Source organism: Chanos chanos, chromosome 14, assembly GCF_902362185.1.
Source record: "Chanos chanos chromosome 14, fChaCha1.1, whole genome shotgun sequence".
NCBI classification, from domain to species: Eukaryota; Metazoa; Chordata; class Actinopteri; order Gonorynchiformes; family Chanidae; genus Chanos; species Chanos chanos.
In genome coordinates, this window is record NC_044508.1 from 10,018,699 (window position 1) to 10,033,869 (window position 15,171).

At 37.9% G+C, this 15,171-nt stretch overlaps 1 protein-coding gene across 5 annotated transcripts in view; it reads left to right on the forward strand.

Moving 5' to 3' along the window:
• Positions 1 to 448: 448 nt before the first annotated feature.
• kcnt1b (potassium sodium-activated channel subfamily T member 1b) overlaps positions 449 to 15,171 on the forward strand; it is a 52,924-nt gene continuing 38,201 nt past the window's right edge. For 3 of the 5 annotated variants that reach the window (XM_030791301.1, XM_030791302.1, XM_030791303.1), the window contains exon 1: positions 473 to 567. In XM_030791301.1, the coding sequence (XP_030647161.1) occupies positions 473 to 567 (95 nt within the window). Of the gene's footprint in view, positions 568 to 7,287; positions 7,291 to 15,171 lie in introns of all 5 variants that reach the window. The other 2 variants (XM_030791300.1, XM_030791304.1) reach the window with 2 other exon arrangements.

Here is a 15,171-nt window from a genome sequence, read left to right on the forward strand (position 1 = left end):
GGTGAAAGGTAAAAAGAAGAAAAAAAACCCCAAAAGCATCAACGATAAACCTTTTCATATGTTTGACAGTAGTCAGAATTGCATGTGTGTTTGTTCACATCTAAGTGTAGTCCCATCTATGTTTTAGGAGTGAAAATTAAGATTAAGAACTTAAGAATGTTTGTGCCCTGTCCCTTGTAGGGAAGTCATACAAGACACCACACTTTTTGCCATAACTTTAGGATTGTCTAACTGATTAAGACTATGTGTGTATCCATCACATATGGAATATGCTTATTTTAGTACTTCTACATGTCTGCAAGTCGTCAACCAAAGCGCGTTTCTTCATAGTATGTTCATAGGTAGTTCTTATGGGTTTCCTATTATGTATGTCTACTGTACTCAGATGTATCTTTGTTTCTGCAGGTCATCCTCTGAGAGTGCCCAGAAGAATAACAGTAGTGGGGTTATTCTGGACATTTCTGCACTTAAGATGGCAGAGATAGATTCAGTTGTGCCCCCTCTTCCGCCACGGTATCGCTTCAGGGATCTGCTGCTGGGAGACCAGTACTTTCAAAATGATGACAGGTACTGTCATTAATGCTCTACTGCTCATCTTTAGCAGAATGGATTGTGCAACTGTCTCAAGCATCCATGAGGGACTGATAAAGCATTCATGAAATTTACATAAACGGTGCTTGGAACACATAAAAAATGGGGTACATATGTAATGTTTTCATGAATTTAAGTGGATCAGCTCTCTGAGACGTTTAAATGAAATCATTAATCAACGTGGAGTAAGGCTAGTAATTCAGACGCTCGTACAAGATATCTTCAAGGAATTATTATCACAAAATAAATACCAGAGACCTCACAAAACACTACTGTCTATGAGTTGGTTTGCATAGCCTGTTTTGCTGATATTTGTTTTTTTGACTTCTCATGCTGTTGCAGTCTATCATTTATTAATGCACTGTATGTGCTTTTGTGTTTGCGTAATAACTGTGCATTTATAGCAGAGTTTGACCCTGTCACTGGATATGCATGATTGCACAGACTGGCGGATTTCTTCACCACCCAAGGTGCTAAAATGTTGTATTTTCAAGAGGGAAAAAAAGGCAAAAAGTAATGCTGTACTTCTTATTAATGTTGAATCATTTTATTGCAACTCTTCCAAGGCCATGGTATCTTATTGAATCTCCTATTATAACCAGTTAAGAAAAAGACTTCTATGATACTCAGAGAGAAATAAAAGAGAGGATTGTGACTTAAGTGAATGTAGGGTTTTTTTTTCAAACTTGTTAAGTTTTGAACTTTATGTACTGTTCTAACCTTGAATTTGGAATTATGAATAATTGGCAGGGGATTTTTTTAAATTTGGTTTTGTTTTCTGTGATGTAAACAAAGGAGAGGAGGCTCCACTGTTTCAGGCTATTCATCATTACTGGTCCACCAGATTACAATATGTTTCATTTCCATTTGACTTTACCTTAGAGATTTAAACCACATGGCTTATATGCCATATGTCTAAATGATAAAGATACTTAGTCAGGTATGAATACCTTCTCCACTGTTTAGGATCATGTTTACAATTGGTTAAAAGGGACAGACCCTGGGTCTGCCTCCAGATCTAGTCAGCGACCCAATTAAGCATCTCAGGGCATATTTCATTTTAAATGTCAAGTGTAGACTATTGGCATTTGGACATTAAAGATGATTGTTCTTTGTATTTCTGAATTTGACAACTTCAACTGTTGGGATTCTCAAAATAAGCCACATGGCCTTCCGTAGTGTCTGTTTGGTATCTGTCTTGGAATGTGACCTTGGACACACACACACATACACGCGCACGCATGCACGCACACACGCGTACACACGCACACACACACGCATACACACACACACACGCATACACACACACACACTAGTTATTGCCGGCAGCATGCGTTACATCAAAGCCCTGAAGTCAGCTTTTCATTCCTGTTATGGTTAAATATGTATAAATAATGTTTGTTATATTTAGCTGGTCAAAGAGACCTAAAAAGGTATTGGGAGTGAAGTAGAAAAGAATGTTGGTGAAGATTTATTCTTTTCAACATCCTTAGACACAGTATCCATGTTGCCATGGTCAAATCCAGGACAGGAATGGATATGTTACATTTCCATTCAAACTTGGATAATGACTCAAAGGCCTAATAGACTTGGAGGGGCGTATATATGAAGGTGTGGGGTGAGGGCTAATCAGAGGCACATTGTCTGTAATAATTACAGATAGCTTTAGAGGTGTCTTGCCAGAGCACTTAATGACTTTGAGGAGACGGGCTTTTTGATGAATCTTACTGACTGAAGGGGCGTGATTATGGTGCTTGAAAATGATTTCAGTTCTCTCTCAGGTTTCTGACATAGGTGACACAAGGATGATTTTTCTGTGTTTTGATATTGATTATTTTATGATTGATGGATCCATTGTGCTAAGACCATGTCACATCAAATATTCAATATACACATGTCTGGAAGAGTATGATGAATTCAGCTTTGACAGATATTGGCATGTGTGCGTGTGCGTGTGTGCATTTATGCATGTATGTATGTATGCGTGTGCGTGTGCGTGTGCGTGTGTGTGTGTGTGTGTGTGTGTGTGTGTGTGTGTGTGTGAGCGCACACCTGATTTGTGAGTCTCGTCTGTATAATGCCCTTGATAAAAGTGTGGGTGTTTAGAGAGGGAACCTCCACACTCTTCTGTCATTATCTCCAAGGGAATGTGTGTGTGTGTGTGTGTGTGTGTGTGTGTGTGTGTGTGTGTGTGTGTGTGTGTGTTTGAGAGAGGGCAGAGTGGCATTCAGTGTGTGGGAGTAGGAGAGGTCCATAACTGTCTGGCAAAGACACTCATATCTAAATAACTGTGTGCTTTTTTACATCTGCAGTCATTTGTAGCCTGTAGACGTGACTCCAGGATTTCGTTTTTATTCACTATATGCTAGTGAATAATATCACCATTCTTGTACAGTCCTTCCACGAACCATGCACACCAGATATACTGTTCATACAGTACAATTTTCTGTACGACAAATGTCTAACAGATTAACAGTAACATCAAAAATTGATGATAAATTTGTCCTGATAGGTTTATGGATATAAATCTGTAATTTTTTCAAAGATATTTTGTTATTAAACCATCATGTTTCTGTTCATGCATATGTCTTCATTTTTTCACTGTCAGTGTACTTTAGGCTTACTGTGTTTAGTTTGTCTTGTCTTTGTTAGCATATGTCTTTAAGTGTTTGTCCAGTGTGTGGTTATTACTTTGTTAGACTATGCAAAAAGTGTTTGGTCTCCCTCTGTGTTGCATTCCAGAGGTGTTGGTACTTGGTGTGAACATAAATGCATTGGCTATTACTGTATATCTGTAGGTATGGTTGTCTCATGTGGGCATGACGTTTGATAAGCTGGAGGGATGGCTGGATGTTGTCGCTGTCACATGTCCTTACTTTAGTGGGCATCTCCTCTAGTCTAGACTAAGGGCAAGGATTAGTCACAGCCATGCAGTGAGTGGGTGAGCATCAGATACCTTCAAAAGCACACAACAAATCAGCCCTGTTACTGTGTATTGACAATAAAATGAGCTGGCACTGTTCAGGCCTTGGCTCATCGGCACAAAATGAGCAGCATTAATGAAGGGTAAAACTGCTCGTCAAAAGAAATGGACATGCTTTTCTATACATACATTACATACATCTATACATCTATACATTTATAGAGTGAGAGAGAGAAAGGGGGGGGGAGGGGAGAGAGAGAGAGAGAGAGAGAGAGAGAGAGAGAGAGAGAGAGAGAGAGTCATTCTCATGAATTCTTAATTCTTAAATAAAACAGAAATCCCCCAAAATAATATTTCAGTTCAGAAAAATCCCCAGAAGGATTCAGCGGGTTTAATACAAAGCCTCAGATATTTGGTTCATACCTTGTTTACCTCTCAAACACCCTTCAAATACATCACATCCAAAATATGGATGAAAATACACAGCACTGATGTTTGGAAGACTAAAGAGGATTTGGGGTGTGGGTAGAGGGGGTGGGGGTGCTATTTTAAATATTTCACAGTGATTGCTAAGTGATTCCAACCAAACTAATTGCATGTGAAATAATGAATCCAGTTCATGCTCTGCTTAATGTGTTTATTCTATTTCTGATGTTGTGGTTCTCATTTTGCAATATCAGTGAAAGCCTTGATTGCAGTGGGCCTTGAGTGAAGAGGATTGCCTTGATCCAGTGCTTCTGCTGCTAGTAGCTGCACCTACAGTAGCCACGATTCTTCAGAGCATGTCAGGACATACATAAAAACAATAACAGCAACCTTCAAAGTTTATTAGTTATGCATTTTACGTTATATTGATCATAAAGATTTCTGCATTTCCGCTCATGTTTTGTTTACTGATTGGTGTCACAAATCTAGTTATCCATTAAAAAAAACAACAACACACAAACAAATATTGATTATGATGTTGATATTGATGACACATCAATATTGATACATCTAACTCTGACCCAGCTGTGTACCCATTTTCACTTTCCAATTTACAGATCACCGCCACATTACATAGAAAGGACCTAGGGCAAGATATGTCAAGTTTATGTTCTTGTTTATTTATGTCCACATTGATTGTCTATGTTAAGGTATCGATGTTACATTAAAAATGTTCTCAAGGCACCTGTTGTCATTCTGAGGTTAGCTTGACTTAAATCTCACATCAAAGCCTTACAGGAAGATCATAACTTGAGGGAATTCCAAGGACTTTTTTTTCGCTGTAGGATCAATTTGTCATGGCAAGGATTATGTTTGTTCAAAAAAAATTCATTTTGGATGTTGACTGAAGCTTGAAGGGTCAAATATGAAAAGGAGCTCTTTTTTTTTTTTTTATTTGGTGTCCATTCTTGTTTGTTATAATGCAGATACACAAATGTGTACTGGCTTATAGCCCTTTGGCACAATTTGTCGTTGTCCACTTATCATTATTATGCTCTCTCTGATGCTCCCAGTGCTTTACAGTTTGTTAATACACAACTCTCTGAAGGTCACTCTTGCATTTTATTATTTACCTTTAAGCAAAGTATTCCAAATATGGTATGCTATTATACACTAGTCAGCTAAGCACAGGGGTGTTATACAACTCACCTTGCTAACCTTATCAAAAACAACATTGTCATCGATTTACAATTAAACATTTGTCATTGTCTGTGTGGGCAGGATGCCTTTGCTTAGTTCATTCCAAAAGGGAGGAATGATATTGTTCAGTTATTAGTGCTGTGCTCCTTAGTGGGGAGTCATTCTGCTTTGCTGGAGCTTTTGCTTGTGGCCCTAACCGACTCCCTCGCCATTGTGAAACTACTGCTGCTGATTCAGACAGCTGCCCTGGAGGCCAGGGGGTCCCTGTGGATAGCTCTGCTTTAATGTGTTGTGACAGAGTTACATTATTGAGGCTCACGACTTCCATCTGCCGTCCTGAACAGATAAGTCAGGCATGACCAGCAACTGTCTGGCAGTTCTCTCTCCAGGCGCGGGTGTCCAGCCGCGCTATCTGTGTGTGAGCAACTACAGCGGATTTGTGCTTTTGTCTAAACATGGTTCTGGTTTACACAGTCTCTTACAATGGGAGCGCCAGAAGGTTCCGGCCAGTCCGTGGATGTTTGCTCAGTGTCTGCAAGTGGTGCTGTGTGGTCTTTCATTTACTGTCAGAGAATATGTTTGAAAAGAGAGCAGTACAGATTTAATTTAATACTTAGGATTTCACGTTTAATATAAACAACGATATAAAAAATGAAGAGAAATGATTTTATGAAATGTTGTAGTTCTTATAATTACCACCAGGTATCACTGTTTAATCTCTGTATTGGCGATAGAACGCCTGCACTATTCACTGGAGTGTGTTATGTAACAGAGGACTGTAGCTAAGTAGACTGAAGGATATCAGAGACATGCCATGCTCATTATATCCACCTAAGAGCCCTTTTTCAGCCCTCTGATAATTATCTCATTAGAGATGATTTCATTCTGCAGCTTTCCGTTGTACGACGCGCAGATGACTTTCTTTGAAAAAAAAAAAAAGTGTTGAAAATTATGAACACCAAATTATGAAAATTTGGCCTCTTAAGCCTCATCAGCGCATGTGTATGAAAACACAACCTGAATGCAGTCATTTTAATTTTGTGCTAGTAAATTTGTAATGAATTATTTGTTAATAATTTACGTATGTGATCCTTTGGGCACTGCATGTTATTCGTCTTGAGATACTGTAGGTGAAAAAAAAAAATGAATCATATGAGGGACATGTGAAAGAATCAGTTGATCTTTTTGTCTAAAATAATGAGTAGCGTAAAATTCCAGTTAATTGCAGAATGTCAGATTATGTTTTAGTGTTAAACTAATAGGTCATACACCTTCAACAAAGAATTAAATTGTGTCAATGATATTAGGCACATCAAGGTGACGTCTCTGTTACTTCCCCCGTTTATACAGCCCTGTCACACTTGAATTCACACTTTGATTAATCCATCCAGCGAACTAGTTGGCAAAACGTAGAGTAAATCAAATGCACTTCTCAAGAACAAATTTTGACAGTTATACATTCCAGTACTTATTAATTGCAAACATTTATATTACAGCACTTAAATGTGTATTTGAATATTTCTATATCACTGATTTGTTATTGCTCTTGACTGACTGAATCTGATATTGTCGATGTCATGAACGTGTCAGGAATTTGTATGCACACGCACGCAGAGTATTATAATAATAAACAGGAACGGACCTGTGAGGCATAAAAGAACTAAACAAGACCATGATATAAACAGGGGCAAGGATATCAATACCTCCTAACAGGAAAGCATATATATATATACACAGATATATACATACACACATATACATATACACTACCGGTCAAAAGTTTTAGAACACCTCCATATTTCCAGTTTTTATTGAAATTTACGCAGTTTAATGTCTCAGTGTACTCTGAAATTAAAGCGTAGAACAAAAATAAACAGTTGGAGTTAAAAAAAGAAGTCATAGAATTTTTTTCCGTTTAACACAATTAGTCTAAATTTTTGACTCATCAAAGTAGCCACCTTTTGCAGATATAACAGCTGAACACACTTGTGGCATTCTTTCGACAATGGAACTCAAATATTGTTCTGAAAGTTCTTTCCAACAATGTCGCAGACATTCCCACAAATGTGTTGCATTTGTTGGTCGCTTTGCCTTCACCCTTCTGTCCACTTCATCCCAAACAAGCTCGATGGGGTTTAAGTCTGGAGACTGTGCTGGCCATTCCATGATTTGAAGCCTACCGTCTTGTTCTTTTCTTCTAAGGTAGTTCTGACATAGGGTGGAGGTAAACATAGGGTGTTTCGGGTCATTATCTTGTTGTAGGGTGAACCCCTGACCAACTAGGCGTAGACCAGAGGGTATTGCATGGCGCTGCAAAATGCTGTGGTAGCCCTTTTGGTTCAGGGTGCTAGTCACTCGGTGCAAGTCACTAACCCTGGATCCAGCAAAAGAGCCCCAAACCATCACACTTCCTCCTCCATGTTTGACAGTCGGTGTCACACACTGAGGAACCATCCTTTCACCTACTCGGTGGCATACAAAAACGCTGTGTGATGAACCGAAAATTTCAAATTTTTATTCATTGGTCCATAAGACCTTCTTCCAGTCTTCAACAGTCCAGTGCTGGTGTTTCAGGGCCCAGGCAAGCCTCTTCCTCTTATTTTGCCACTTTAGCAATGGCTTTCTTACTGCCACACAACCTCTCAAACCTGCAGCTCGAAGTCTTCTCTTAACAGTTGAAACTGATATTTGCTTACTTCGACCACTGTTAAGTTGTGGTTGAAGCTGTTGTCCTGTGAGACGTCTGTCACACAAGCTGCTGACTCTCAGAAACTTTTCTTCTGCTTCTGTTGTGGCTTTGGGTCTGCTAGACCTCTTCCTGTCAGAGTTTCCTCCAGTTTTCAAATGCCTTTTGATGGTGTGGGAAACTGTACTCACTGACACTTTGGCTCTCTTTGCAATCTGTCTAAAGGAAAGACCTACACTCCTTAAGGTTATAATGGTTTGTCTGACTTCCTTTGTTAATTGCCTTTTTCTTGCCATTATGATAGCAATATGCTACTTCCTGCAGTGCAATATTATCCAAATAATGCTTCAGAGGGGGCTAGTAACATAGTCTGTTCTAACACTGCTTTTATACAGACAGACAGTTTCTAAGTAATCAACAAAAGTTAGAACACCTGTAGGAATTGTTTGCATCAACTTTAAAGATTTAATTTACTTCCACTGCTGCAGAAAAGCTGTAAACTGTAAGCCCATTACCTGTTCCCTGAAAAGGCCTTTTTTATAACTCTGAAATGTACGTTATTTTTCAGTTTTTGGTAACCTAAACTTTTTTTTTCCTGAACGTCTGGGAGCTTACCGCCTACCTTTTTTCCTTTTCAAGTCATTCACTGGACGTGAGCTGCTTAAATTCCAATAAAACCGAAAAAAATGGGGGTGTTCTAACTTTTGACCGGTAGTGTATGTATATACTGCATCAGTTAAAAGACTATGCAACTATGATGCGTTTGGTCCAGGTGCATAGGGCAAAGCATAAACAATATGATATGAGGATAACACTTGGTCTTACCTTACGCAATGGTGAAGTAAACCTACGGTATTTTAACATTATTGTTACCAACATTCTACAGTAGGCCAAGATAGAAAGCTCAGTCAACAAAGCGTGTTGTGCACACTGTAGTGGGTTTCAACCCAGGTAACCTTGAAAATGCAGAATTATTTTTCCGTTAAATGTTTTAATTGTGTTTAGATGTAGCGGCTGTTTTTGGCCTGGTGATCATTAGTAAGCCTAACCAACTTAAAAATTAAATTAGTCATATTTACTTGCATCTATCTTTTAACAACATTAATTTGTTTAGCCGCGTTAGTAGCTTTCCTATTATATGACAGACTCGATAGAGCCATCCTTGAGAAATCCGTCCACAACTCACAAATGCTGCACGTTTATTTCATCACAAGACAGTAGGCAAAGAAAATTTACACAATGAAATACAACAATTAAGCAAACAAACAATCAATTCACCCTTTTATGCTGTCGCCCTCATTCCTCTTGTTTACTAAGGGTTCTAACTGGAGACTGAGTGTGCATCACGCATCACGCGATTAGCGGGTACTCAACGATAATGTACAAAATCGAGAATTGATGTAACTGCTCGAGTACTCGAATGCTCGAGTACTCTGTGCAACCCCTCATATATATATATATATATATACACACACACACAGAGATGTTCACAATACACCGTTAATAAGTAAGGAGGTAATAAACAGAAAACAAGTATATATATACCGTTAATAAGTGAAGAGGTAATAAACAGAAAACAAGTGAAAGCAACGATTGAATAATTGACTGAATTAAGCCTGAGAAACTACACTGACCAATGGAGGGAGTAAGAGGTGTGACAGTTGACTTGCCTGCAACCTTTGTACTATGCCTAGTTTTCTTACTCTTCCCTCAGATAACCAGGGAGGATTCTGAGCACCACTCTGAGCACCATTCTGTGTACTATAAATAATGCAAGCAACGTGTGTTGTATTAAGAGCCCCTCAGCAGTTCATTCGGTCGAATGGCTTAACAAAAATGGCTTCCTACAGTGAACGTGCCCAGCATGCTTTGCAATATTATGTAGCCTCTTGTTTTGTAACTTCCATATAACCATGAAATCACCAAGAGAGCAATCTATAAGTGTAAATGTTCATCTTTGAGAACTGAAGCTGTATAAGAACTGTTCAGTAAAGTTGTTAAATGTAATGCAATAAGGTAACTCTATCAAATCTGATCATTGTTCAAGTTTCATTGTTATCTTCGATTTTCATTGCTTAGTTTGCAGACCTTTGGTGTGACACGCAGCCTATACATAGTATGTGCCAGTCAGGAGAGTTTAAGGGTTATGGCTTGTCAAAAATAAAAACTCAGGGCCATGGCTGGGTTGTGCATTAGTTACAGTCTATTTTGTTGCTAAACAAGAGCAAGTTCATTCATTTGTCCTTCGCCCATATCCTTTAGTCTGTTCTCAGACTGTGTTTAAGGATTGTCTTGATTCAAGGATTTAAGTCTGGTGACTGCAAAGGTCGTAGCAATATGCTGATTTTGTGGTCTGTTAACTATTCCTTTGTGTTCTGCAGTGTGCTTGAGGTCATTGCGTTAGTTGAGCATACGCTAATAGCCAAGTGTCAACATTGTTTGGAAAATGTGCAGGTTCTTTGTCACATTCATGCCACTGTACCCTCGAGGAACCTTGTGACCAGTGGAAACGAAACAGCTGCATACATTAAAGATCCATCATCATCATTTGCAGTGGGTATCGGGTTGTTTTCTGCATCTTTAGGTGAAATACGCCACTGATGTGTTTTGCCAAAGAGCTAAATTTTTACCTCATCCAATTCCAATAAATTTTCAGAAAACCTCAGTCACTTCAATTGCTTTCACTAAAAAGTGCAAGTGCATGTATTGCTATGGCCCTTGAGGTTATTCTCCACCTCCTGAATTATGGTAACCATATTTCATTCTTTTAATAATTAGTGTGTAATGACTTGGTGGCATGACTCATCTTTTTTAATGATACTTGGAGTTTTGCATTTGAAAAAATATAGTTTTCCAACATTTTGAAGCATCATGTGTAGTTCATTATATCTTCATATCTTCATCAAAGTTGCCAGTAGTTTTTGTAGTGACTTCTCATTAGATGGAGATGTGCTCATTCACACTGAGAATTACATTAACTACTACATGTGCACAGTGTAACACAACCTTCTAACACAACCTTCGGTGAAAATATACTGTACATTTATTTAATCTAAGTTTTCTTTCTATGTTTTGCCTGAGGAGTATTCAGAAACAGCCACAGCTTGATGTATCCAATGTTAATTCTTACAATGGGCCATGATATTGCTATAATGGATTACATAATGCTGCCATTTATTGTTAATGCCATTTAGCCATAAACTCATTTGGATAGAGACAAATATAAAATATAAAAACATCAAGAGAATATAAAATCATCCCTCATGAGTGGCCTAACTACAGATACAGTCATGTTATGCAAACATTCGCATCAGTAGTGCAAGAGTCAATGTAGATTCTCTTTATGCTATAAAGCTCTTTGGTTTACAAAGCAATCTCAGACCACGTCTTTAATATAACCTCTTTATTCTAACATCAACACAAGTATTCTAACATCAACACAAGTCTAACATCAACACAAGTGCTTGTGATTGTGGCTTATTCATTATTTAGTTTTGTGTGGAGATATGCTTGTTCATCTCAGCATATTTGCTTGGCTCTATATTGACAGTAACGCATGGCTCAGTTTAATGTAATTCCACTTTCTCTGTTTATGACAATCATTTAAGTCACAGAAGATAATGTGTGTGTCACAGTTTATTTCATACTCTCTTCACAGATTGGAAATTTTTAACACCAGACCATTACTCAAAACTTGCTGCATCATGTTGGTTGGTTGGTAACCAGCTCAACATTCATCTGTAGATAGTGAGCATATTATCAGTATTATTTCTGTAAAGTGAGACAGACTCTCTGTAGTTTTCACATTGATAGATCAGTCTTTCAGCAGACTCTCAATAAAAGCTTCACATCATTCTTGGCCCCTCTGAAAAGTTGTCCCCTTGTTTTTATACAAATATATGGATGTTCAGTTAACTATCAGTGGTTAACTATCAACTGCTAGTTTGAGGAGAGTCACTAAGGCCTGTACCAACTCTCTGGTAACGACCTGTATGTTTGAATTTGCACCATCCAAATAAAGTGAAACATTATTTCATTAAGTATACAATGTACAACTTGCTTATTTCAGCTTCAATGTTCAGTGGCTTTTTGGGAGTATTTCAACAGCATGTCTGATAATGACCATTTTCTCATAATACTGTCACTTCAAAATATCCTGACTTACAGAATCAGCACAAAAAGGTGTTTGGGAAACAATTTAAGGAAGTTAAAAAGCCCAGGCCATGATTGTTTCACTTCCAGATGTTTAGTAAACCTAAAATTATTATTATGTTGCATTTTGATGGGAAGAACAAACCAAAATACACAATACTATGTGTCAATACTGTCATACTCAACACAGCCACCCAGTCAATGCAGTGCCGGGGAATCAATCAAATCAAAAGTCATCATTTTTCCACTTAAACTGTTTAACGAACATAAGATAAAAACAAAAGAAACCATGGTGTCTTTTGTGCAATGTCCAGTGTGTTTAAGCCAGTCAGTGTCCAGTTTCTGTCTACTGAAACATTCTGATGTCATTTATAAGTCTCCCAAGTACTCCCTGTTTGTGTCTCCTCCCCAGTCAGTATATCCACTCAATGAACACAAGCTGGTCTCTGAGTGCCATCTCAGACCGACTGGCACACAAGCGCCACACCTCTTTTTTGAAGGTTGGCCAGGCCCTTTCAATGTTTTGTGTGCATGCTCCTGTGGTTAGACTTACACAATTCACACTGTGACTGACTGTGTGTTATGTACATCCTCTGCGAGAAAGTTCAGAATATGCATGCCACTCATCACTAACAATAACGCTGCGTCTCCTAACATGCTTCTGTAGGAGGGACGGATCTGCAACTTCCTAAACACCCATGATTTCCTCCCCCATGTGCCTCTAAAGCGGCCTTTTGCATGTTAGAAATATTATAAAAGCATGATTAATGATCATTAAATTCTTGTGGGTCCCATTCTTTAATACAGCCATAGAAATATGGGTGGAATACTATTTTTGCTGTAGGTAGGAAAACTTTGCTGTCTCTGTTTCACACATCCGAACATGCACAGAATAGAGCAAGGTTGGTAAAATTCCTGCTGAAATGCAGATGGGATTAAACATAGTGCAGAGTAAATATACATGGGTATATGTATTTTTTATAGGCCTATATCCAGAGAAGTGGCAGCATGTAAGCCAAATCTAACATCACCTGACCCCACCATATGGGGGTGCTAAGCATTGTCAGTGGTATAATAGGCTTTGGGAAGCTGAGCAAACTCAAAAAATTTCCTGCACTGTATATTGCGCACCAACTGAGCCAGTCACTCTGTTTGTAAAAACACATTTAAACAGTGAATTAAATATGTTTGTGAACTTAATGGATGGTTTGTGGGCAAAAATTGTCTTAGACCAACTTTTAATTGTACCTGTTCTATGCAATAGTGTGGTCTCAGCTCTACAGCATCTAGAATTCTGGAAATTATGTTTCATCCTCGCTTCACTGTCCAATGATTGCATACAGCCCACGTTTTGAAATCAACTCACTGCTGTGAAGGAATGCTGGAGCCTTTACTGCGTCATGCAGAAATTCAGATGTACACTATTGTTTACCAGTTGTAGTCATTTGTCTGTTTCTGGTACTTTTGCAAAGAACGCGTTGCGAACATCAGTATACGTGGGAAATTAAAACAATCAGAAAAGCACTAACTGTAGTCACCACCTCCAATAGGCAGGTATGGCAGCCAGTAAATGTTGGGATAATATCAGAGAATGTATGAGATGCCTAACACACAAAAGGGAGAGGGACTTACACTTTTCTACTACGTATTTAATACCTATGGGTTATTCAATAAACAACCAAAATATTTCAAAAAGTGATAAAAAAATTATATATATATGTATATATATATATATATATATATATATATATATATATATATATGTATATACACACATACATGCACACACATGTAAATTCATCTGTAGAAAAATGATGACTTTTGATTTGATTGATTCCCAGGCACTGCGTGGACTGGGTGACTGTGTTGAGCATTGACAGTATTGATACATAGTATTGTGTCTTTTGGTTTGTTCTTCCTGTAAGAACTCAACATAATAATAATTTCATGTTGATTAAACATCTGAAAGTAAAAGAATGATGGCCTGTACTTTTTAAACTTCCTTAAATTGTTTCCCAAACACCTCTCATTATTTCATTAAGTATACAATGTACAACTTGCTTATTTCAGGTTCAATGTTCGGTGGATTTTTGGGAGTATTTCAGCAGCGTCTGATAATGACCATTTACCAATAATACAACATTGAAGCTGAAATAAGCAAGTTGTACATTGTATACTTAATGAAATAATGTTTCACTTTATTTGGATGGTGCAAATTCAAACATACAGGTCGTTACCAGAGAGTTGGTACAGGCCTTAGTGACTCTCCTCAAACTAGCAGTTGATAGTTAACCACTGATAGTTAACTGAACACCCATATATTTGTATAAAAACAAGGGGACAACTTTTCAGAGGAGCCAAGAATGATGTGAAGCTTTTATTGAGAGTCTGCTGAAAGACTGATCTATCAATGTGAAAACTATAGAGAGTCTGTCACAATTTACAGAAATAATACTGATAATATGCTCACTATCTACAGATGAATGTTGAGCTGGTTACCACATGTACCTGATTATCTGTTCATATTGTATTTATAGTCACTTGATCATCTACAAGTATCTCCCTGTTTGTTTACCTGATCATCTGTAGATATTGTTTTCATAGTCAGTTGATCATCTACAAATATCTCCCTGTTAATTTACCTGATCATCAGTGTATAACTTATTGAAAGTCACTTGAGCATTTACTAGCATCTCCCTGTAGATCATAATCAGAAATATTAAGGTCATGTCTAATATAGTTAGTTGATAGTATGTAGGTATATATATCTTAATGATATTTGAACTGTCTACAGATGATCCTTTGTTGATAGTCAACAGATATGTTGTTGACATGCCTCTTTTAGTCTGCTGAGTATCTACAGGGGGACCATCAAAGTAAAGTGTTGGGTGCAGATTTAATGGGGTGTGTGTGTGTGTGTGTGTGTGTGTGTGTGTAACATGTTTTTGATGTTATGTGGAAGAAATGATGTATATAAACATCTGACAAGTGATGGTTTTATGGGCACATTTGCTGATCCCCCGAACTGTAATGTCTTTTTCTACAAGATATTGTTGTCACTGGTAAAATAATAAGTGTCAAAATATATGATTAAGATTAGGGTAAGGGGTAGAATTGGGGTTAGGTTATTATTCTTTAGGTACAGTAAGCTGTGTGTGTGTGTGTTTGTGTGTGTGTGTGTGTGTGTTTACGG